General features: G+C 49.1%; 1 protein-coding gene across 1 annotated transcript in view; it reads left to right on the top strand.

Moving 5' to 3' along the window:
• Positions 1-22,034, top strand: part of LOC144137919 (uncharacterized) — a 510,196-nt gene that overhangs the window by 366,822 nt on the left and 121,340 nt on the right. Inside the window, exon 12 of the mRNA XM_077669938.1 lies at positions 10,217-10,272. Within this exon, the coding sequence (XP_077526064.1) occupies positions 10,217-10,272 (56 nt within the window). The remainder of the gene's footprint in view (positions 1-10,216; positions 10,273-22,034) is intronic.

The following is a 22,034-nucleotide window of genomic DNA, read 5'->3' on the forward strand; positions in this document are numbered from 1 at the left end:
GACTGCTCCGTGTTCGTCTGCTGGAATACAACTGTAGTCTTTCCTGTTCTACTAAGCTAATTAATAAAAAAAAATATTTGTCGCAAATTAGAAACACTCCCGTTTTGTTTCTTGCGTTCGTTGGAGCCGTACCGAGGTCAATACGTCGATAAATGGGCCATCGCCAAACTGCAACTCAAACCGTATTTGTCATTCGTTTTGTAAGTTTTTGTTGATGTATTAACAGCTGCGCCCCGTCCGATCGTGCGAGTTCGGCTGAGTGTCAATCCTTTTTTTTTTTTTACTTTTTATGCCGACCTTCACGAATGCCAGCTAGATTGATCGTGTAGTCGTCGCAGTTAGCTGCAATTTTCGCGCTTGTCACAGACGCTACGTCAGCTTTAGTTTCAGTGCTCTATCAATAGGAATGTATAACGAACACGTGTAGTCACCTGTCTACCGGAGGGCACCTAATAGTTATATCGTAAGTAAAATTAGGGCTTCCTTCTTGCGAGAGGATTCCGAAGCGCAGTGCACTGTCGCCTGCGTGTTCCCTCTATATGTTGCCTGTAATAATGATAATGTCAGGGAATATGCGGATTGTTGCATCGAGGCTTCTCTCTCTCTCTCTCTCTCTCTCTCTCTCTCTCTCTCTCTCTCTCTCTCTCTCTCTCTCTCTCTCTCTCTCTCTCTCTCTCTCTCTCTCTCTGTTTTTTTCCCCTCTGCCTTGCTGCAAGGCCTGTCTGAAAAATTTTTTGCAACAGCCTGGCTCAGCGACTCAAGCACAACGGCAGAAGACATGCGCATGCAAGTAACGTACCGCAAATTGTCTTTATTAGAGATTTATAGCAGAGCGGATCCCGGTGCGGTACCCGGTACAGCTGCGCACGAGCACAGCCAGTTTTTCCGCCTCTGCGCATGAGAGAAAGCGCCGGTCGCCTACCGGGAACCGTACCGGGACAGCGTCTCCGCTCTGCTATAACTCTGTTATAAAACTGCTTCGTTCTAAATCTCGTTTTCACCGAAGTTTTTCATGAATCCCCACTCCAGCGCACTGGAAGCGTCATCGTCGCTATTAACGAAGCACCGCTTATAAGGAAGTTACAACGAAGGTTTGCTTTATACGTAAAAAGCAGCTTAGTGTATGACGTCCCGCTGTTCGACATCATCCAGCAGTCCCTTCTCCCGCGTACGTTCCTTGTTTCGGCGACGACGTGTTTTGTAGCGATCAGCGCCAACTATCCCACCAGACGTTGAGACACAGCGCATCTCTTCGTCTGTCGCCTCGTTCTTGCGCTGCGTGCTTGCGTCTCACAATGCCGTACCAACCAGTCTGCCAATCTATCTGTCGGTGTATTAGGCCAGTGAACCGATTGGCGATGCGTGGATGTACTGTACTTCGTTCGGAGGTTGGTCGGGTTCAGCTCTATAGGGCGAGTTTTGGCACCCCCTTCTCCCCCCCTCTCTCTCCCTCTTTCCCTCTCCCTCTCCCGGTGTTTGGAGGTGTACGTGCTTCACTTGCCCCAGCGGTCGAAGCATGCTTCTCTTGCGAGGCACGTACAATTCCGACGGCGGTAAGGCAAGGCGCACGCGCGAACACACTGGGCGCCCGAAGATTACGAGTTCTGGGGAGTGTTTGTTAATTACCGACCAGAAGAAAGGCGGAAGAGGGCAGCGCCTGATGGAGGATTTACAGGGCCTCCTTATTGCAGCCGTTCGCGATTTCTTCCGGGTCGGCGCCCTGGCGAGTTGTACGCATTTTTATTCGCTTTCTTCTTTTAATTGGCGGAAACTCTCCAGACGCGTATGCGTCGCAGGAAATCCATGTCTGCTGTTTGCAGGCGCGGAGGAAGTGTGTGGCGTCATTAGAAACGTCCGGCTGCCACGCGACTCGCCTGGGGGCGGTGCGTATTACGCCGGACTCGTTCGCCTTGCTTCCTACCCTCCGCGAGGGAGATCAAACAAGCGAGCTCGTGATTTAGTCGCTCTAGTGGAGGGTGAGTCACTCTGTCCGGCGGAAGAGGCGCCTACGGGCGCGATTTTATTGTTTTCCTCTACGAAGGCTGACTGCTGGAAAATAATCAAGAATTTCCTCTCGTAAAACTATAATTCCTCATTACGAATATTACTGTCGACATATGTGGATTAAAGAAAATGTGGGCCGGAACTCCTTATTGGAACGTTGTCATTTACTGCGCAACGTTCTTTAGACGCACTTTTTTTTTTCAGGCGACCGGGCAGAGTTGACGAAATATGTGACGTTTAAACGAGCCAAACGCAGTTAGAGCGAACTTCTTGATGTTTTGCTTTTGTTGTGTTTGGTGCCGCTCGTGGCAGCGCGAGAAGGATCTTTTTTATTATCTTTTGTTTCTGTCTGCTTTTGTCTCTACTGTTTCCAACCTGGGTAGCACCTTTTTGTTTATTTTTTATTTATCGCGTGGGGGCGCCCACACTTACATAAAGAAACTTCAGTCTTCTACTACGGGATCCTGTAAGGTGCGTTCTAGTGCTCGGCTCTGGAGCGGAGTGGTATAGCCTATTTTACAAAGCTTCAAAATGACTGTAAAGTAGGTTTCACTGCACACAGGGGAGCGATGTGTGATAGCCACCTTTACAGTGGCCAAGCAGCTCTTTAGTGGGGCTGACCAAGCTCCTGTAAAGTCGGCTTGAATACTATACATAAACGTATTGCCGAGAAGTAATTCTGCAAGAGCAAAGCAAGCAGTTGTATTAAAAAAATTTAAAATATAGGTCATAAAATTGTGCGAGGGATGAAATGCTTTTCTCACTTGGTCATTTCTCGGCAATTAAAGCATCCTTCGCCGCTGAATAAACGCTGAGAGGGCAACGGGGAAGTTGAACTTTCGTCTCAGCCCAACTTGCTATTTGCCTTCAGCGTCCCTTTACAAAGTTAATAATGAATTATTGCGACGCAGCAACACGCTGTATCGTATGCCGCATGTGAGGGCTCTGAAACGACGAAGAGCGGATCAGTTTTTTCCACCCCCTTATCCTCCTCCTTCTCTTTTCACTTGTCTTTTATCCCTCCTCCTGTTCCTCGTCCTCCCGCCATAAAATGTTTGTCTCGGTCTTCTCCTGCCATGCCTCTTAATATTATCTCTCAGCCCGTAATTTTCCCTCCTCCTCCTCCTCCTCCTCCTCCACGTTTTCTTGTTTTGTCTTCCCCTTCTCTTTGTTATTTTTATTCTTCCTGTCCTGTCCCATATTTATTTAGCTTAAACTGGCGTATGCATGCGTGGCAGTTCTTGAAATTCGTCCCCATCAAAACTGCGTGTACCGTGGCGTCATGCTTAGCGGTTGAACGCTTTGATCGCATAGTCATCACGCTGTGCGTGATACACTTCTCAATAAAAGGGAGGAGAAAAAAACAAAGAATTCGTATAGATCACTATAGTGACGCCGGCGCTATGAATCATACTACACGTCGTCCGGATGCGTTCAGATCGCCCGTACTTCTCAGTTTCCGCACGTGCCACGTACGCGTATCATCGTATTTTGCGTCCGCCGCAAATGGAGCCGGCTTGTTGTCCGCCTCGTGACTTCGTGCCGACCTATGAGTTCGAATCTTGAGTTGGAATCCCCGTTCCCCATTCCCATAGGGAATTGGAAGCGTTGTTCCAAATCCATGTACTTCTTCGTACGCCGATCATCAGACGCAACGGCAGTATCCGGCGTTGTGTATCGCGCCTCGCCCCATGCGGTGTGCGCAGGTGCAAACGAGGCTATTTCTTGACCATTCGTCGTGTACTGAGTACTACTGACCAAAGCGCCGTCACGGGGACCCGCTCTCAAAGCGCTCACGGTCATTTTGGCGTTGCGGAGCGCCGAGTTTCGCCCCACCTTCTTTCGAAAGCACCGGTTCTTTTATGTCCTCTCTCCGCAAGAGGGCGGTGATTGCGCGCCCCTTGCAGGACTTCTCTCAGAGTTCGATTTTTACGACGTTTTCCCGTCAGCCGGGCGTGTGTCCTTTCGCGTTTCGTATTTGAGGGCGCGGTGGTATCGCGCAGTTCAAATAGTAGGCTTGTTTTTTTTTTTTTTTTTTCGTTACCTCTCTGGTTATGTTTCTATGCAAGTTGCTTCGCGTAGCGGTCGACTGCAATGGGCTTGACCGGAAGCAGCAACACGCTGACCCGGGCAAATACAACGCGCCCTTATATTTCGCGGGCGGTTGTGGCGGTATAAACAAAAATGGCGTCCGTCCAGCAGACGACGTCCGTCCGGTCGGACTGGTCTTCGTCTGCTTCTCTTTCGAAGCGCTTGTCGCCCTTCCTCGCCTGCATTGTGGCACGAACGCCCATTTCAACGTTTGTGTTTCTTTCGCCTAAAACCTTGTCGCCTCGCGAAGCCGAGCATCAGCGTTATGTTTCCGGCTTTCACGCCGTGGCGCAGTCGAGTTTGGAATGGGCGCGTTTTTTTTTTTTTTTTTTTAAGCCGCAGCCGAAGCCATTTCCCGTCTGCTTCGTCTTTGATATTTGTCGTCTGCTGCCAACCGGTATTTGTTTGCAGAGACCGCTTGCGTTTCCTGAAGTGCTTTAGCGGACGAAAGTGTCGTAGATAATGCGCTGATGACATTTGCAGGCCGAAGCATAGTATCGGTTCGCATCTTTTTTTGTTTACAGTTCTTTATGCTTACAGATGTCTGTCCTTGTAACGCTCTTCCTGCATTTACTGCATCCGGGAAGTGGCCGCTATGGTGCATTTCAGCAGACGACAGGTCTACGGTGTCGTCTGCTTTGTTATTCTCCGTGGAAGAGGGGACGGTGGCTCGTGCCTGGTCATAACATTCGTGCGCCCTCTCGGGGGAGCCCTGGGGTCGTTGTTCCAATTCGTCGGCCCTCATGAATCGAGAACCGACGGTGAAAAGAAAGCGCGATCGAGTGGCAGTCGCAGTGGCATTTTGAGGAACCTATTTGGGCTCAGCGTTTCGTACTAATATATACTAGAGGGGAATGTGGCGCTGCAATCGCGGGCCGCCGTGGGCGCGGCCATTCCAGTTAGCGACGTTCCTCGTCTACTTGGCTTGGCTGGCCCCAAGGCTTTTTTTTTTTTTGTTTCCAAGTCAAAATCGTCAAAAAGGGGCAACATTATTTTCTTGTTCATTTTGCATGGAGCTTCTAAATATTCCCTGACAAATAATTCTCTTTGGAGCTTCAATTTCACAATAACAATACTAATTTGATGAATCTTGTACATTAATATTGTTGCCTTTTTGCAGCCAGAGGCAACTTTTCAGCCTGTTCATGAGCCATGCCAAGGACAAGTAGAAAGTGCCTGCCCGGTACATGACGGAACGCTCGCTGAAGCGCGAATCGCATAGACAGTGACGCCAAATTTCCCTCAAGTGTATATTAGTATGAAACTCAACGTCTGGGTTTGCTAGGATCACAGATCACAGCTGGTGGTGATGGTGGTGGTGGTGGTGGTGATTACGATACTTCCCTCCGTCATCATCACCATATGGTGATGATGATGGAGGGAAGTATTCCTGCTGGTTTGGCCTTAGTAACCACAGGAAAAGAACGGACAAACCATGAAAACCAACGTCAATGAAACAATGCTACCACTCCAGCATTTAAAAGAGAAAATTTAAGAAAGACAAAGGTAGGAGGCCGATGCTTCCTCCGCACAAGACACATGACCACTGACTGCGCTGACTCGTGTCTTCTTCGACCAATTTATTTGCGCGAACGTTGCAGTGACAAGTATGGGCTTTTTTTTTTTAAGTGTTAAGAATTCGCGAAACAAGCTAGTCAGCACGGATCCTAAACTCCATGCATCTCCCGAGCAAGTTGCGTGATTTGTTTCGGTGCCTCTGCATCTTGGTGATCTCCGCGGCTAGCTATTATTAGCAGAGGACAAACAACCTGGCAGACACAGAGTGATATATGGCACCCGCAGATAAGCAAGCGAATTGGCTGTCGCCTGCCGCACGCTACATGTCTGACGCAACAGCCTTCGCGGAAATAGCCTAGGACCGGATTCGATACGGCTTGCTAGAAGGCGGTTGCCGTGTTTTTTCCCCGCATTCGCATTCTGCATCGCTTGTTACCTAAAATTAAAATATTGCGCCAGCGTGTACAACAATGCAAGCTTGGTAATTTTGGAGGAGTCTGCCTTTAGGGGAAGAGTCTTCGGTGGTGGTGGGATATGCACAAATCGCAAGAAAAAAATGCGAGCATCTGGATTATGTAACTTAGGCGCTTACAGCTGTTCACTGACGGTTGGTTAGTCCCGCAGTGGCTATATGCTTGCTTTCCACGTGTTTCGGAAAGACGCCATTTCATTTGTATGTTCCATACCCTCCCCAAAATTTGTAGGGTTCGCTCTTACCGGCGTCGGATATGATGTAGCGATGAAGAAACAAAACAGGCAAACGCGGACAGCGACCGCGCTCCTCCTATCGTCTTTTGGATTCCGCCGGCTTCCGACCGGGTCCGCTACTTTGCCGCGGGCGGTTGCGGCGGAATCCAGCTAACTCTGTTTCCCTTGGTTCTCTTCTGCCGTGCGTGCGAGGGTAAGTGGCAGTTTATACGGGCCCCGCACTTCAGGATCGATAAAAAGGCTAACGGGTGGACTGGCCCCCCTTTTTTTTCTCTCCTCACTTCTAAACGTTTCTGTGTAGCATTTCCGTGGTGAGCGTGATGAGGTTGCACGGCGCTTTCGCTAGATGGCGCCACCGGCCTTGCTAGGGCGTCATTTCTGGCGGGGTTGTCTGCTCCGAGCGGTGCCGGCGCTGCCGTGTCTCAAACTCATCCAGCGGCCGTGGCCGTTGTCTTAAAAAAGTGGTTTCGCGCTGTTGAAGAAAAAAATAAATTCACTTGTGATTGGAACGGCTCTCTTTCTCTCTCTCCCACATTATTTTTACATACTCATGGGTTTGCGTCATCAAATCTTCACGTTTATTATAAATCGGAGTGCAATTTTGCGGAATGTTTGCCAGGTGGCGCCAGCAGCATCGCCAGCTGCTTTCATAGGCCTTCGCGCTGCTCGCCGCCTACTTTTGAGCTTTCGTGGTTAAAAGTTCTTCTCGCTTCTATTAATCCCAAAATAGCACTTAATTTTAACCTTTGAATTGAGTTAATTTTAAGCTCTGAATTGAGTTCAGGACCTGCCAGAAAATGACACTGCCCATGGACTATCCAGGACATTTTCTGTCGTCAGTGTGCCTTGGGAAATGGGCGGTGATTTGGTGGCCTCTGGTGTTTGATGGTCGCACTACGCGGGGACGGGGGTCCAAGGCGGCAAATTTAAATAGTTTATTGCTTATTACTTAGTTTCTGTTTTGTTTGCTTTTTACTTTGTTCGCATTACCATTTTTGTTGGCTAGAAGGAAAACAAACGCAATAGTTATTAAATGAAGTCTTTTCGCTACCTGAAAACCTCAGTCAGTTATGAAACAGCCTTACGAATACATACCAAGCCTATATTGTGTCGTACACTGCAGGTGGAGTTTCGGTTCTCTCTTCTACATGGAGCATGCTATATCATGCTTGCGAATACTTTTAAACATATACGACTTGCACAGACTTTTTTTAGATGCAGCCAAGATCTTTCAACGCTTGTTGCACGCATGGGCGTGGTACTATTTACAACTGTAGATACTGAGAAAGGGATCAACGAAATCTACAAGCCCTGCAGCAGTTAGAACGAAAACAAGCGCGCGTTGACAGCAGGAAAGTACACTGGCGCGAAACGTCCGTGAAAGATTGCGCTACTCGACACGTGTATGTTGCCCCAAAAACAAGCGAGAAAGTAGATAAATAAGCTTGACCGCCTACGAACGGCAAGCAAACGGCAGCTGGGAACATTTTCGTCAGGAGCACGACGTGTGCTTTCTCACGTATACACAGAACGAAAGAAGAGTTCTACCGAATGTTTGAGAAGACAGACAGCAATAAATGGGGCATCCTTCCGTGAAGCACTTTATCAGAAAAAGAAGCAAACATTTGTGAGGAGGCGGCACAAATTAAAAAAAAAGGCTACATTTTTGCTGAGTTTCCAGAAAAGTGGGCCGCGCACGCTTGGGCCGTGGGATGCGTTGCGAAAATAAACAAAAAAGCACATCAGATAAACGACGCAACGAAACTCGAGTACAGTGAGATGGGCGGTACTACTGTATACTTATGTTCCTACATTGTGATAGCTTGTCAGTTGTTATATCCGCCATTTCGAAAAACATGAGCCTGGACGTCCGCGAGGAAATATTCTAGTCGTTGTGGGCAGTGTACGGCGAGTTTTCGACAGCGAGCTATGCGTGGAAACCAGCCATTAGATGCACCGAATTCTTTTATCGACTTTTTTTTATTTTTATTTATTTCTTTTGTAAGGAAGGCCAAAGCGGTGCTTACGACGCCGTTTTAGCATGTGAAATTTGCACATGCCTCTCGGCTGAGCATTGCCGCGCTTTAAGCGTCCACATTATGGTAGCTAATCATACCAAAAGCTCTCCGTCTAGCGCATAGATAACAACTACTTGACCAGCTTTTGAGGCTTTAGTAAGCATGCATTATAATCTTTCGTAAGTTGCTTGTGCTCTGCTGTGTTTTATCGAAATAATACCGTGGAGACTCTGTCGAGTTGGTAATCCGCAACTTCTGCACAGTGCTGTGTCTGTTAATTCGTTTGTCCTTGACCCCTTGCGCTGTGAGCAAGTGGTGTCTTATTAGTGACGTCATTAAGCGCTAAGATAGCAGCATGTGCACTGTGGTTTTGCTGTGGTTGTGCGTCCCAGCTGAGAAGGAAAAAAATGCCGAAGACGCCTAAGGTCTGCTTACATGTGAGGGTGCGGTGACATACGGGTACTGCGAGGTACTTGCGAGATTAGTTTGAGATTTGTCCACACACATTCCAACCATGTTGCCGAGATATGAAGTTTTATCATTGTGTGGGCGAATCGGTCTTTTGGAGTCCAGTGGGAAGTCGTTGCTGGAAGTGACGTTGGCACATTACCCGCGTCGTCTCCCCCCTACCGGTGCGCCGCCAACAGTTCGGTTGGCCCCATGGTAACAATGGCGCCGTTGTCCGCCACGTTAGGCCTACCTGATATCCAGCCGGTACATATCGATATTTTCCCCTCCTGCTGTCCCGCTAGCAGGACGGCTGCGGCGTTAAAAATAAATAATGGTTTTCAGATGTTTTAAAGAAGTGTTCAGTAAAGAAGTTTAAAAAAGTGCTCAGAAGTGTTTAAAATCAAATGAAAAGTCTTTAAATCCCTCTGTTTGTGCACTGATTATTTTTTAAAGTGATTTGCAGTTACCAGTTGTAACGTTGTACCCCGTCTTCGCCAGTTCTCTGCGTGGGTACTTGTTGTGCTTGGCGCACACCCAAGTAGCCGAACTAGGCCACACATCAACTAAAGCGCCGCCTCACAAAAGCAACATCCGGGGGCTTTCCGTTTGACGTTTTGAAAGCGTACATTTTTTTTTTCTGGAACGAACCAGAAAAGGGTAAAAGCAACAACAAAGCATTAAAAGATGTATTTCTTCCTCCTCTAAAGGCCACTGCTCCCGTAACGAAGCCATTCAAAGCTGCAATTCTTCTTTTCTAGCTGCTATGTGTCCACGCGAAAATTACTTTTCAATTTTTTTTTTTCAGTGCAAAGTGGAAAACGTGTTAACAGTTAAAATTGGATTGCTTCAGAAAAAAAAAGTATATACAAGGAGAGAAGGAGGGCCAGGAACTTAGCGAAGTTCCCAAGCGTACGTCGAAAGGAGGGGACTGTGTAGACATGGCCAGCTACCGGAGACATAAACCATTGGGCCTCCCAGGAACTGAGCATGGACGGCAGCGGCGTGGTTCCCTCTTTCGAAGTCGTGGCGTCGAAGCTGCTACTCCGCCTCTCTCGCTAAATAACCCCGTCGAAAGATTGAGTTACGGTTTACACGTAAGAGAGTGAGGAGAGACGTCCGCAACGTGATGTATGCTCGTCTGCGTTCCTGTTCTTCTGTTTTCGGTATACCTTTATTGCTGTTGTGTGTTTTGTTTTGCGCTTCTCCCAAAGCGGCTCTTCTTACCACCCCTCTCGAGTTCACCCTCTCACCCTTGTCGTCTGCTACCACTCGCCCCTTTCCGGGCGGCTTGTCGCCGCCTCTGTCGTCTGCTACGCGCGACGCTGTCGTCTGCGCTGCTCCGCGGAAACGGGCTCCTGCCCTTTTTTGTTTGTTGCTATGGCTAACGCGCGCTGATTTACCTCTTCTTTTTGTCTTTGATTCTGCAGACTGCTCGGAGCAGACGACAACTTTCTCCCCGGCTGAAGTGTTTTCGGAAGCTCAGGTGAGTTCGCCCCATTTGTCTCTTTCCTTTCCTTTCCGTTCCGCCTTTTCTTTCGCTTTAGTTGCCCATGGCCCACAGTCCACGACCGCCTGCTTCAATTATTCTGCCGGAATGTTGCAGAAAACTCGCCCACAGTTCTTGACAAAGAGGGCGGGACAGCCAAGAAAGCGTCTGTAGTCACACAAGTGAAAGAAGAAAAGAAAAAAAAACAACAGACGGGTGTGGGAAAGGGCGGAAAAATACGAGCGCCTTCCTTTCAGCGCCTTCTGCTTCGAGGGCTTCGAATTTGGTGCTGAAAGGAGCAGACATGGTGGCTGAGGGGCTGTCGGTTTCAGTGCGCGCGTTTAAAGGGGAGCCAGAGGGGGAACTCTGGTTGACACGGGGCGTTCCGAATGCGCAAGTTTTAGGGGCTGTGACCCTCGGCAAGTCTTTCCGTTTTCGAAAAAGAAAAAGGAGCAGCCGAGAGTGATTTTTCTGTGGGAGGAACGCGCCCCCTGTAGTGGGTTCCCGGCAGAGCACGCTGTAACTACGGCGTTTATTTATGCGCGGCGGTTTAAAATCGACGGCTTATAATTGGGTTCGAAAGGTTTACGCTCTACAACAGTGAAGGGGTGAAAAAGAATTGCTGCGCCACCTGGCGCCTGGTTTCTCAGCTTTGTTTAATGAGCAAGAACAAGGCTTTATCAGTACGTCACTCAGCTCCAGTCCAGCCACGAAATACGCTTTTTAACCGAAAAACGCAGAAGCATTGAAAAGCTTTTCAAATCTTGTGCTACAGTGACGTGCTATGGGCAGGAATTGCGTCATATGGGCCAGCGCTAAAAATAATTTCCAGTCTGTTAACTGCTCGTTAGCATTGAAGTGATGCGATCAAATGGAAATAGAGGTCCCACTACAGTCGTCCGGCCATGTCTCTTCACGATGGTTTAGGTCGCCGGCCACCAATTCTGTGACGATTCTGTGGCGTCAGAATTTTGTGACGTCACAAAAATGTTGCTGGAAAGTAGCTGGAGAGTTGCCACTGCTGCACCTGTTTTCTTTGATATCTCCGTTATTTGTTCGATGTTTGTCATAAAATTGGTACCACTGTTATCGGGACAAACAAGTATTTTCATTGAACCGTTTTTTCTTGCTGGCCCCTTTACGTGCGCGTTGGATGGAGGGAAAAACAGAATGCGTGAACGATTTTTTTCGGCCCCCAATTGCCCCGGCAATCGACCTTTATCTTTGATGCAATGTAACTTGTTACATTGTTACAATGTAACTATGTACTTGTTTGGTTACCGAGTCTCTCTAGTCAGCATGGGATCACACTTTTTTCGTGCAGCTGCTAATAATTGCACAACTTGAGCTCTGGGGTTGTACGTGTGACGAGTGTTATTTCTTTTTAAATTTGAACCAGGGGCAAGACCTCTCTATACTTCTCTTCGATACGGCACCAGTGTAAGCTCCGAATTCCGCGTAGGTTCGGCACGTTTGTTTTTAAAGACGATTGTCTTTCTTGGGCTACTTAAACCCAGAAATTTTGTTCTGTCTGTCTGTCGGTCCCTCTGTCTGTCTGTAACTCGATTCAGCCACCCGGCCAAATTAACATTGATATTGCGCAATAGTCTTATATACTCACAGTCAGATGTAAACGTCTTAAGCCCGGTTTATATGTTCATACTTGTCCACTTTGTTGAACAAGAACGAGACATTACGCAAATATAATACAGGAAATTAGTACACAAGGGATATTTACAGTGTTCCTTTATTAAAAAATTTATGGATGCTTGGTTTTTCGATAACAAATGATATTCTACATCTACTGCAGAAAACCGCCGCCTCCTGGCGGCATATGAAAAATCACGCGGCAACAGCAAAGAAAGGTTCCACTAGCTAGGTTCCACGTTCTGCTTGGACCGCACGTGGAGCACTGCGACGCGGTTCTATTAACCTTGAAGTCGGTCGCCTCGGTTCACGGGCGTCTCCGCCGTACTGCAGCGCTGGCATCGAGGAACCTGGCCTGTAGCAGTGGAACGCGGTAAATTCAAATCGCCTTTGCGCAAGCCTTTAGTGTGTTTACCTTAGGATGAGCGCGACGGTACAGGAACAGCATGAGAGGTGAGCGGGAAAGCGAAGGGTGGGCATTTCTTTGGCAAATGTCTACAGAGACTATCGTCTTTTGACGACATTTGCAACGAAAGGAGCAGATACGCGGCCATTTTTATTATTTTTTTTCTCCCTGTACGAACATTGAGCATCGTCTACCGTGTAAGTGCCTAGCCTTGAGTTTGAAAGGAACAACTGCACGTTAGCATTCAAGTGATGCGATCAAATGGAACTGGAGGCTCCACTACAATCGCCCAGCCATGTTTTTTGGGGGCGGCTTTGGTCGACGGCCGCCAATCGAACGAACAAGATTTTGTGACATCATAGGGAAATCACCGGAAAGTAGTTGTGAAGTCGCCACTGCACCGTCTGTTTTCTTTAATATCTCCATTATTTGTTGGAAGTTAGCGATAATATTGGTGTCATTGTTATCGGGGGAAAACAGTTTTTTTTTTAAATGAACCAGACTTGTATTTGGCCTTCGGGGCCCCTTTAACTGTGCTTACCGTATTTTCGCGTGTATAACTCGCACCAAAAATGCGAAAATGTCAGTGGCAAAGTATACGGCTGCGGATATTACGCGGGGTTTTTCCTTTAGGGCAGCTTCACTGCAATGTGCGTTGTGCCGTGAAGCTCCTACGCAGCAACACTGACTAATAAGGCTTCCATGGCAGTAATTGCGGAAAACATACACAAGGACGAGGAAGAAAAAAACAAGCACGAGCGACCTCTAACAACTGAATTTTATTCGTGAATTGTGACTTTCACCTTGCAGTCAGTGTATTCTCCTTGCTAAATGTACGCTTTTTCTGTGTACATAGCATGTGATGTGTTGCTTGAGCAGTAGCCTTGGTGCAGCCTTTCCTGTTTCAAATGTGCGGGCGATACGCGTGGATTTTTTTTTCTCTTTTCCGGCGGGCTGAAAGTGGGGGCGCGGATTATATGCAGGGGCGGGTTATAACCGCGAAAATACGATATGTGTCGTCGGACTTTTTCGCCGAAGTGATTCAGCGCTAAAAGGAATTTCTGAGAGCAATCGATCACATATTTTGTCATTATCGCCAGCCATCGATATCAAATGCTAGCTTTCATGCTTCGCAGCATTGTATGTGCAGATATGCATGTCGGGTGCGTTTCGGCAGCAACGTAAGGCATTCTTCGACGGTGAATAGTTTCATGAAATCCTCTAACGTCACCTTTTTAGTTGCATACATGCAGTTTTTTAATGCGTAGCATCCTTTGCTGGGTATACCCCCCATCCAGGACCGTGTAATGCCCTGCATTTCAACAAAAATGCAGATATCGCGGAAGTCCCAGCTGTAATCGTTATAATAGCGTAAATGGACATGACTGGTCGCACGAAATTAAAAAAAAAAACTCAAAATTTACAAAATACAGAAAAATTACGAAAAACGATGAAACGTGTAACGCCTTGCATTTACACAGTAATGCAGATTTCGCGAATATTCCGCCTGCAATAGCTGTAATAGCGCAAATAGAGATAATTGGTCGAACGAAACTTTGAAAAACCAAAAAAATTAACAAGAATAATGCATTTCCACAATAATGCACATTTCAGGGAAGTTCCACTTGTAATCGTTGTAATAGCGTAAATGGAGATAATTGGTCGCACAGGATTTAGTAAAACAAAACAATTGTCTGTAAAGAACTCACGCTCAAGACAAGCGGCATTAGAATGCTAAGCATTAGTAGACAATTCCTTGAATTTCTGCAGTATTTTTAATCGGTCACATGCCTACAGCTGGCCACATGGAGCTCCACCGAGCTGATTTGTTCGTTTCGTCATGCCTTGGACGCTTTCCAATTCGCCCTTGATGAACGGCGCTGATTTATTACGCTGCGTCGTCGCCCCTAAAGCCGGTTCGAATTGGTGGCCTCATCGGCGCGCATAAACGCGTACATTTCTCGGACATGCGTATCTCGTAATAATCGCTTCTGCCCTGCCAAACCACGTTTACCGCGCAAGCTTTCATGTCGATCGAGGAAAATTGAGAAACGACGCGTGCCGTGAATGGTGTTCTCGCTCGCGTTGGCTGTGCGGCATGCGCAGTGCGCGAACGAACGAAAAATTCCGGGCCATCTCCGCTAACGTGAAACCTATAGGGAGGGGCGAAGCATGGAGTGTATAAGTGTAGTCTCGGCGCCTAGGCATTTTTGCCAACGAAGATGAAACCGTTGGGGGGTACAGGTACACAGCTTTGCTGTAAAGGTCTCGCGTCTTTGAAGCACGAAGCCCTCTAGCGCGAGGCGTTGGAAAACGAGTGTCCCAGTGTTTTGTAGCGTGAGCTACACTGGCCGAGGTTGAGCAGTTTCGCGTGCCTCCTGGAGAGCCGTGCTGCGCATGCGCGAGGAGCAGTACCGTCTCACGGCGCACAGCTGGCGCGCCGGAGCCGCCGCCGCCGCAGCTGGATTGGATTGGATTGGAAATTGTTTTAGCAGCAGTAAGCACGATAATCAGCTAATCATAGACAACCAGGAAATAACCTAAGAATAACCAGCTGAACCTTAGCTCACGCTACGTATATCCTGGCATAGCCGAGCTAAGCCACTGCTATTTTTTTTTTTTAGTACGCGTTACTTTCCAGCGCGAGGCGTAAACGAGTTTCCCGCTGTTTTAGTACCGTGACTACATGGTACGACGATTGCGACGACGACGACAATGACAGGAGACGCCAACAGCTTCAGCCCCTAAGGGGCTTCACCCCTAAAAAACTTCTCTCTGATTCACTCTGACGGCCGTGTCCTCCCTTACATCGTCATTGCGACGCAGACCTCAATTATAGTTATAGTAAGGAAACGGTAATGGTCGACGAATGGAGGATGTCGTTACTCTATAGACAAGAGGGATTCGGGAGTACGGCTGTTTCGAAACGCATGCTCTGGAAGGAACGCGAGCCGGCGTACGACTAATGAGCAAGGGTGGAGGTTAAATAAAGCGGAGTGCGTCGGCGTACAGTATTCGTTAGAAGAACGAAGGCGCTTCCTCCACCTCCAGCTTTCTCTGAGTTCTGTAATGGTGGGTATTCATCGGGCGCTCTTTGCGTCGCGAGTCACCGAATACTGACGAGAGTACTCACAACCGGCCGCCGCGCCACCTATCCGCTACCTCCACAAAAGAATCTTCTTGGCCTCCGTGTGGGCCGGAATATGCGCAGCATATTTTTTCTGGCGAAGCCCCTTAGGGTCTCGTGCTGTTGGCGCCTCCTATCGTCGTTGTAGTCGTCTCATGTAGTCACGGTACAAAAACACCGGAACACTCTACGCCTCGCGCTGGAGCGCTTCGTAGCGCGTGTTAAAAAAAGCACCGGGACACTCATTTACGCCTCGCGCTAGAACGCTTAGGGCTTTCAAGATACAAGACCTTTGCAGCCAAGCTGTGTATACCTCTACTCCCCAACGGTTTAATCTCCGTGGGCAGAAGCGCCAGAATACACTTATACACTGCATGCTTCGCCGCTCCCCACGTCTCGCGTTAGTGGAGGTGGCCAGGGATTTTTCGCTCGTTCTATGCAGCACTCCCTTTATTTAACATTTAATAATTTTACATTTAATAACAGTCTGTTTTTCCATGGCAGTGTGTTCCATTTTCAGAAGCTACGTAAACATATGAGGACGTTGGGAAGATCGCGCTGTGGCGGTGATTGTTGCCGGCCCGATGTCCGAGGCAGGGAAAACTGAATTCGCCGTCGTGTATTGCCGATACTGTGGTCGCGTTTGCAGCGCTGACTCGCGGCAACTAGCTGCGGTGCGAACGCGTTCATTAGTGCATACACGCAAGTTTGCACGCCTATACGTGTCCGCAAGCGTGAGCGATACAGTGGTGACATTTTTCGCATTAACCGCGACCGGTGCTTGCTTCATGCGCCTCATGCGTCTGTGTACGTCTGAAGTGTTCGTGCATCACTTTGAGTCACGGCTACAACGGGATAGCAACAAGTCTACAATGAGGCATACGCCCGTCGTCCGCTCTCTCTCTGAGAGAGAGAGAGAGAGAGAGAGAGAGAGAGAGAGAGAGAGAGAGAGAGAGAGAGAGAGAGAGAGAGAGAGAGAGAGAGAGAGAGAGAGAGAGCCTTTTAACGGCTTACTCCCAAGTCCAAACCGCGCCGTTAGAACTATTAAGCCTAACAGAATCGGTTGGTTGCGCAGTAGGTTCGGCTGGCAGAAGACAGCTAACCAGGAGTTCGGGGTACGTTAAGGCTTGATTAATGGAGCTACGTACTTGCGTTCGCCAGGTGCTTAGGCCACCTTCTGTCTTGTGGTGCCGCATTGGATGTTTGTGGCGGATCAATTAACGCCATGCGATATAACCTACTCTCGGATCCTGCACTGCGATGACCTCGTCGTAAAGGTTAAGCTGCGTTGTCTTCATTAAGATGTCGGCTACGTGCTTGGTCAATCTCAAAGTGCGACGGCATGCAATATGCGATAGTAAGTGTGCGATATGCGAAGTAAGCAATATGCGATAGTAAGACTTTCACACACTAGTGTGAAAGTCTGTGGAAAGTGAGATGGTTTTATGCATTAATAAACCGCGGGCTGACTGAGGCTGTATACTAACGCCAGTTTCTATAAATAATTCGAAAATGTGGTTTGAGGTTTCGTTATACGGTGGGTCAACGGAGGTGCTCTTTTAACCTTCTGCCTGTGGGCTGTCATGTACATTGGCCTCCTCGTGCCGGGCCTGCACTCATGAAGCCAGTGAAGGCGACTAATGATGAGGCGGGAAATTTGATTCGCGGTGCGTGATCTGTGGTGAAGCGTTGCTAATTCCACCTATCCTTCGCTGTCAAGCAATTCCGGCCCATAGTTGTTGCTATTAAGGGGCACTGAAATGGGTTGTAGGAGGAAAGGAAGGATATAGAAGGAAGGCAGGAAAGTTATCCTAATTAGAACCTAGTTTGCTATCCTGCACGTGGGAAAGCGAACATGGGCAAAAAAAGAATGAAGAAAAATTGGAAGAGACAGGTATGCCCAGCGCATTATCTAATTGCCTTACCAGATAAGAGTATGAGTTTATTTGGCAAATCTACGCGCGTTTCCGAACGACAAAAGTGCGTTCGGAAGTGTCCTTTCCATCGGTCAATCCTCCCTATTGATTTGTTGACCGACTGTAGCGACAGAAGGGCAAGTTCACGGGGTTGCTACTAGGTTTAACTAGCAAAACCGAGGCGTCCACAAAGAAATCGCCAATGCTCATCGTAAAAAGGGGGGAAATCAGGTTATAGGAACTGAAACGTCACTAAGCGATGCTGCTAAGCAGTGTGACGTCACAGCGGTAGTGCGGCGTCCGTGAACTCCGCATGGCGTTTTCACTTTGTAGAATGCTGCTAAACGGTCTCATATTTAACACGGAATAAACTTCGCGCTAGAGCACCAAATAAAACTGCCAAAATCACTCCAGTTCAATACCGTTGCGAGCGCCAGTCTATTTGAATGAAATCGCTTTGCAAGTGGTGGGGATGAGAACAAGACGAGGAACTTTGGAAATCGTGTTAGCTTACGTGCTTGTTCGACTTCGCACTCTTGAGCTGCGATTCTATCGCTTCTGCAGAACCTCAACGCTCTTGTGATGCACGCAGTTGAGTTTAATAGCTGGCTTTAAGGAGGATTCATCTGATCATATTCCTATGGAACTTACTAATCATGACCGACGTGCTTAAAAAGCATCGTGTACCGCTACGAAAGGCTTTGCAAATTCATAGGAGCGTTCCAAACGCCCCAGTTTGCTTCTTTCAGAAATATATCACCTCTTTACCCAGATAACAAATAAATAATAAGCACATTTTGGTTTATCCAGTTTTCACTAGATGGCGATAGCAGTTTAGCAAGCGCGAAATTTCCTTTATTACTTCAGTACAGATGTGACATATCTCTAAATCAAGCAAACTAGGCCACAAGCAAATTCATGTGGATTTGTAGATCTTTTCGTAATGGTGCACGGTGCTTTTTAGGTCTGTTGTTCATAACTTTGTAAGTCCCATACGAATGTTAACGGGTGAGTCCCCCTTAAGCTTTTCTGTATAATCGCTTTCCCTCTATGAGTTCTGTAGAGCACAGCTGTGACACCACAAATGGCGCAACGTGAACGGCGCAGCGTGGGCGACGGTATGTATTCAAATCACGGTGGCGCCCGTTTAAAATACCCCCGGAGAAACATAACGGCCGCGGCTGGCACTATCACCGACGACGCGCGCGTTAACCAGGAAGAAGAGCAGGTGTTGCCGGAGAGCCGGTCGTTGTGGACGAGAGCGACGAAACGGTGTCTCGGTCGGATTCGGAGGTCTCTTCTCTCGCGGCGGGTCGCGCCCGCGAACGCGTTCCGAGGAGTCGCCCACGCGAGGAGCTTTTCGGAAAGGACCCGCGGCGGCCTCCTCTTCCCCCTGCCTCTCTGGACCCCCACGCCTTTGGTCCGCGCTCTGCGGTCGACGTGGGCGCACTGCTCCGAGTCGTTTATGTGCGGGGGCCCTGCCGTAGGTTTCGCCGTGCTGCCCGCTGTTGTTTTTCGGCCGGGGTCGCTTGGGCTACGCACGAGCCGGTAATAGCCGAAAGTCGGTGCTCTCAGTGAGCACAAATTCAAGAAGAGAGGAGTATTGTTTCAGAATTTCTCATTCGTCAAGCTCTGGTGAGCTCGAGTTATCATCGTTCCCGTGTTTAACCTTGCAATTGAAGGCCGTTCCGCTATACGTCATTACAAGTCGTCTCATGCTGTAATCTGCGAGCAGGATGTTCATATATTTAACTCCTCGATGTTGGAAGTCCGGGATGGTGATGGTAAAGATGCGGACAAACGAAATGATTGCCGACCACCCAAGTAATGCTCTCAACTTTCAAACGAGCGTTTGAGAAGCAGTATTATGATTCCACGGCTCGTTACTTGCGGACTGTGGGCGAAGAAATGCGGTACACGGTCTTTCCCGCGGCCGACGGTCGCCGCCTCCGCCTATAGTGTGTATACTGCTACACGGCTACGACGACGACGAAGAGCTGGTTGTACGTGTGTACGAGACCTTAGGGCCCGTGCACGTACAACACTCGAGAATATCGGGCGCGTGTGAGGTTCTCCTTGGGCAGGGAGCGTGAGCGGCGCTGTGGCGTCGTCGATGAGAGGAAGAAAAAAAGCAAAGGCGGCAAGGTGGCCGATTCGTGCGTGGCGCACCTGCCGTACGCAGTTGCCGGCTGTGCCGTCTTACAGGTCGTGCCTGCCTGTCGCTCCTCTTCGGCTTCTGGGCGGTACCCGCGTCCTAACCGGCTACTCCTCCCCGCCGCTGGCCCATACGTTTTCTGTTTTATTCATCTGCGTGCAGCCGAACGGACCGGGATTGTTGCTTTTTCGGTACGATCGGGGGAAGCGGGACTGGATTTTGCGCGGACCGGGCCAGTGCGCGGCGGACCTTCTGGGATCTCGGCAGTGTCTACTGGGAGCGCCTGCTAACCGACAGGACTGCAGCCACCCAGGGATGTGATCAACAAGCAGCAAGAAGTCTCGGAGGGAAGCCGGAAGTAGATCGATTGGTTTGCTTTTCCAAGCTCCCGCGCTGAAGAAAACGGAAACTTGGACGCTCGAGGTACAACCTATACTAGTAGAGCGGAGAACGTCGACGTGACGCGGTTGCCAACAGCCAGCAACACTGCGACTGTTTGCTGATTGAATTGATCTCAAACGCGGAGTCGAGAAAGAAGTCGGAAGCGGATATTCGGTTTCCAGAGGAAGTTCTACACGTGGCTGAGCAGGATGTTGGTGGATGCTGTTTAGGACCGACGTCTCTGGAGCTTGCAGACTGCTGACGTCACCTCATCCTTTGGTTGAAGGACACCCTACAAGCCACTCTTCAAGATGACGACGTGTTTTTTTTTAGTCGAATTGCCCTGAAAAAGCAGCAAACCGGAAGAACTGCGACCCGACCTTGCGGGTGTCGCGTTGGAAAGTTCGAAGATACCTCCATTTTGAAGAGGAATTTTGTGGGAAACCTGCCTCCATCGGGTTGGTTTTTTGAACTGTGCTGTGGAGCGTGCGAGCCATATATTCTCACTTCTGAACCACTGTGTGAAAACGCCCGTCCGGACCCTGATGTGACCATAACTAAACGGAACAGAATGTTCTCTGCCTCGCTGTGACGTACCGGAGAGGACACCGGCTTCATTGTGGCTTTGCATCTGCGTCGCTAACGACAGTCTGTGTCGAGGGAACTGAGAACGCACTAAAGCAGGACTGTTATGTCTCACGGGACGTTCAGATTCGGTGTTCGCATAAAGCAATTCTCAGGACCCAGTATGCTAAGGTCTGTCTGGCGCTTCCTGGGCAAGATGTGTTGATCCGCAAGGACATGGCTGCCTGCATCGCTCGAGTCTGACAACTATATCCCAATGTGATAACGATAGCAACGGTAGTTTTGAGTTCAGTACCTGCGCAACAGGTGCATAGATCGAAGGGATAGAAGGCTTTTAGTATTGTTGCAGTTGATCGATTATTTGAAGCAGTCCTTGGTACACCCAGCTGCTTATTTCACATCCCAAAGTGAGTGTTAAGTGTGGTAATCCGAGCAGCGATTTGTTTATTCCGAGAAACATTTTTGGATGGCGAAGTCTGCTGAACATCCTGCTGTTCAGTCGATACGGCTGGCTACTTTTGTGTGGTCTTCGACTCCCAGCGTCGTGACAGCTGTTAAATACTCGGCAGGTGGCTGTTCCTACGAAACTCCTTTCTAAACTGCACAAGAGACAGGCGTGTTGACCCGTGATTTATTGATTTTATTACCGGTTTCCAAGACCACATGATCTTCTCGAATTGTCGCTTGCGCTCAGGGCAATTTACGGCGGTTATTTAAAATTTCCCGCGCTGTCCTCGAGTGAGCGGAGGTTACTTGACGTCTCGGTACGTTTTCGGTACGTCTTCGGTACTTCACGCGGCGCTTTCCGCCGGGTCGCTCGAAACGTTTTCAGTCCGCAACGCGCGCGTCGACTTTCACAACCCTAGCTGTTTGCGCCTCTTTCAAGGGTGAGGACAAGCGCCCCGATTGGCCAATTGCGCGTATTACCGCTGTGGAAAGTAAGGTCGCTTCCTCCCCCAGCGGCAACGTGTTTACGTGCCCCGACCTCATCCGAAAGGCGAGGACGCTGCGTGGCCCTCCGCATTCCGCCCGAGGCCGCGCTCTCTATCCGCTCCGTCTGTGGGTAGAGGCGTCCGACACGTCAAAAAACGTGTACGCGGGAGTCACTCGGGAATGCGAGCCGCTCGGTCGACGCCTGGGCGCGCCTCGCGGGTTCCGTGAGTCGACCGCGCTGTAGTTTCGCAAGGGTCTGTTCTCCAAATGTCGTAGGTGGAAGGCGTTTCTCTCGCACACCTCGCTCTCGCAACGGCATCCTTCGTTACGCAATGGCAGCGATCGGTTTTCGCTGGTACCCAGCTGTCTCGTAGTTCGCATCGGATGCAGGTGGAGGGCCGCTGGAGCGGTTCTTCGGCGCCGTACTGGACCGCGAATCGTCCCGCGAAGAACTCCAGCCATCCCGTGACATCGATCCTCTGTTGTTTCGTTTCTTGACGGTGTGTGTTGAGCTTCGTCTCCTGGCACATAGACGTTGCTTACGCCGTTTGCGTGGTGTCTACACGTCCACTGGTGACACCCGAGTAGTGCGGACCAAACCCTGCAGCT

The sequence above is a fragment of the Haemaphysalis longicornis genome, unplaced genomic scaffold, assembly GCF_048455015.1.
Source record: "Haemaphysalis longicornis isolate Haplotype H1 unplaced genomic scaffold, Haemaphysalis longicornis Haplotype H1 scaffold_5, whole genome shotgun sequence".
NCBI classification, from domain to species: Eukaryota; Metazoa; Arthropoda; class Arachnida; order Ixodida; family Ixodidae; genus Haemaphysalis; species Haemaphysalis longicornis.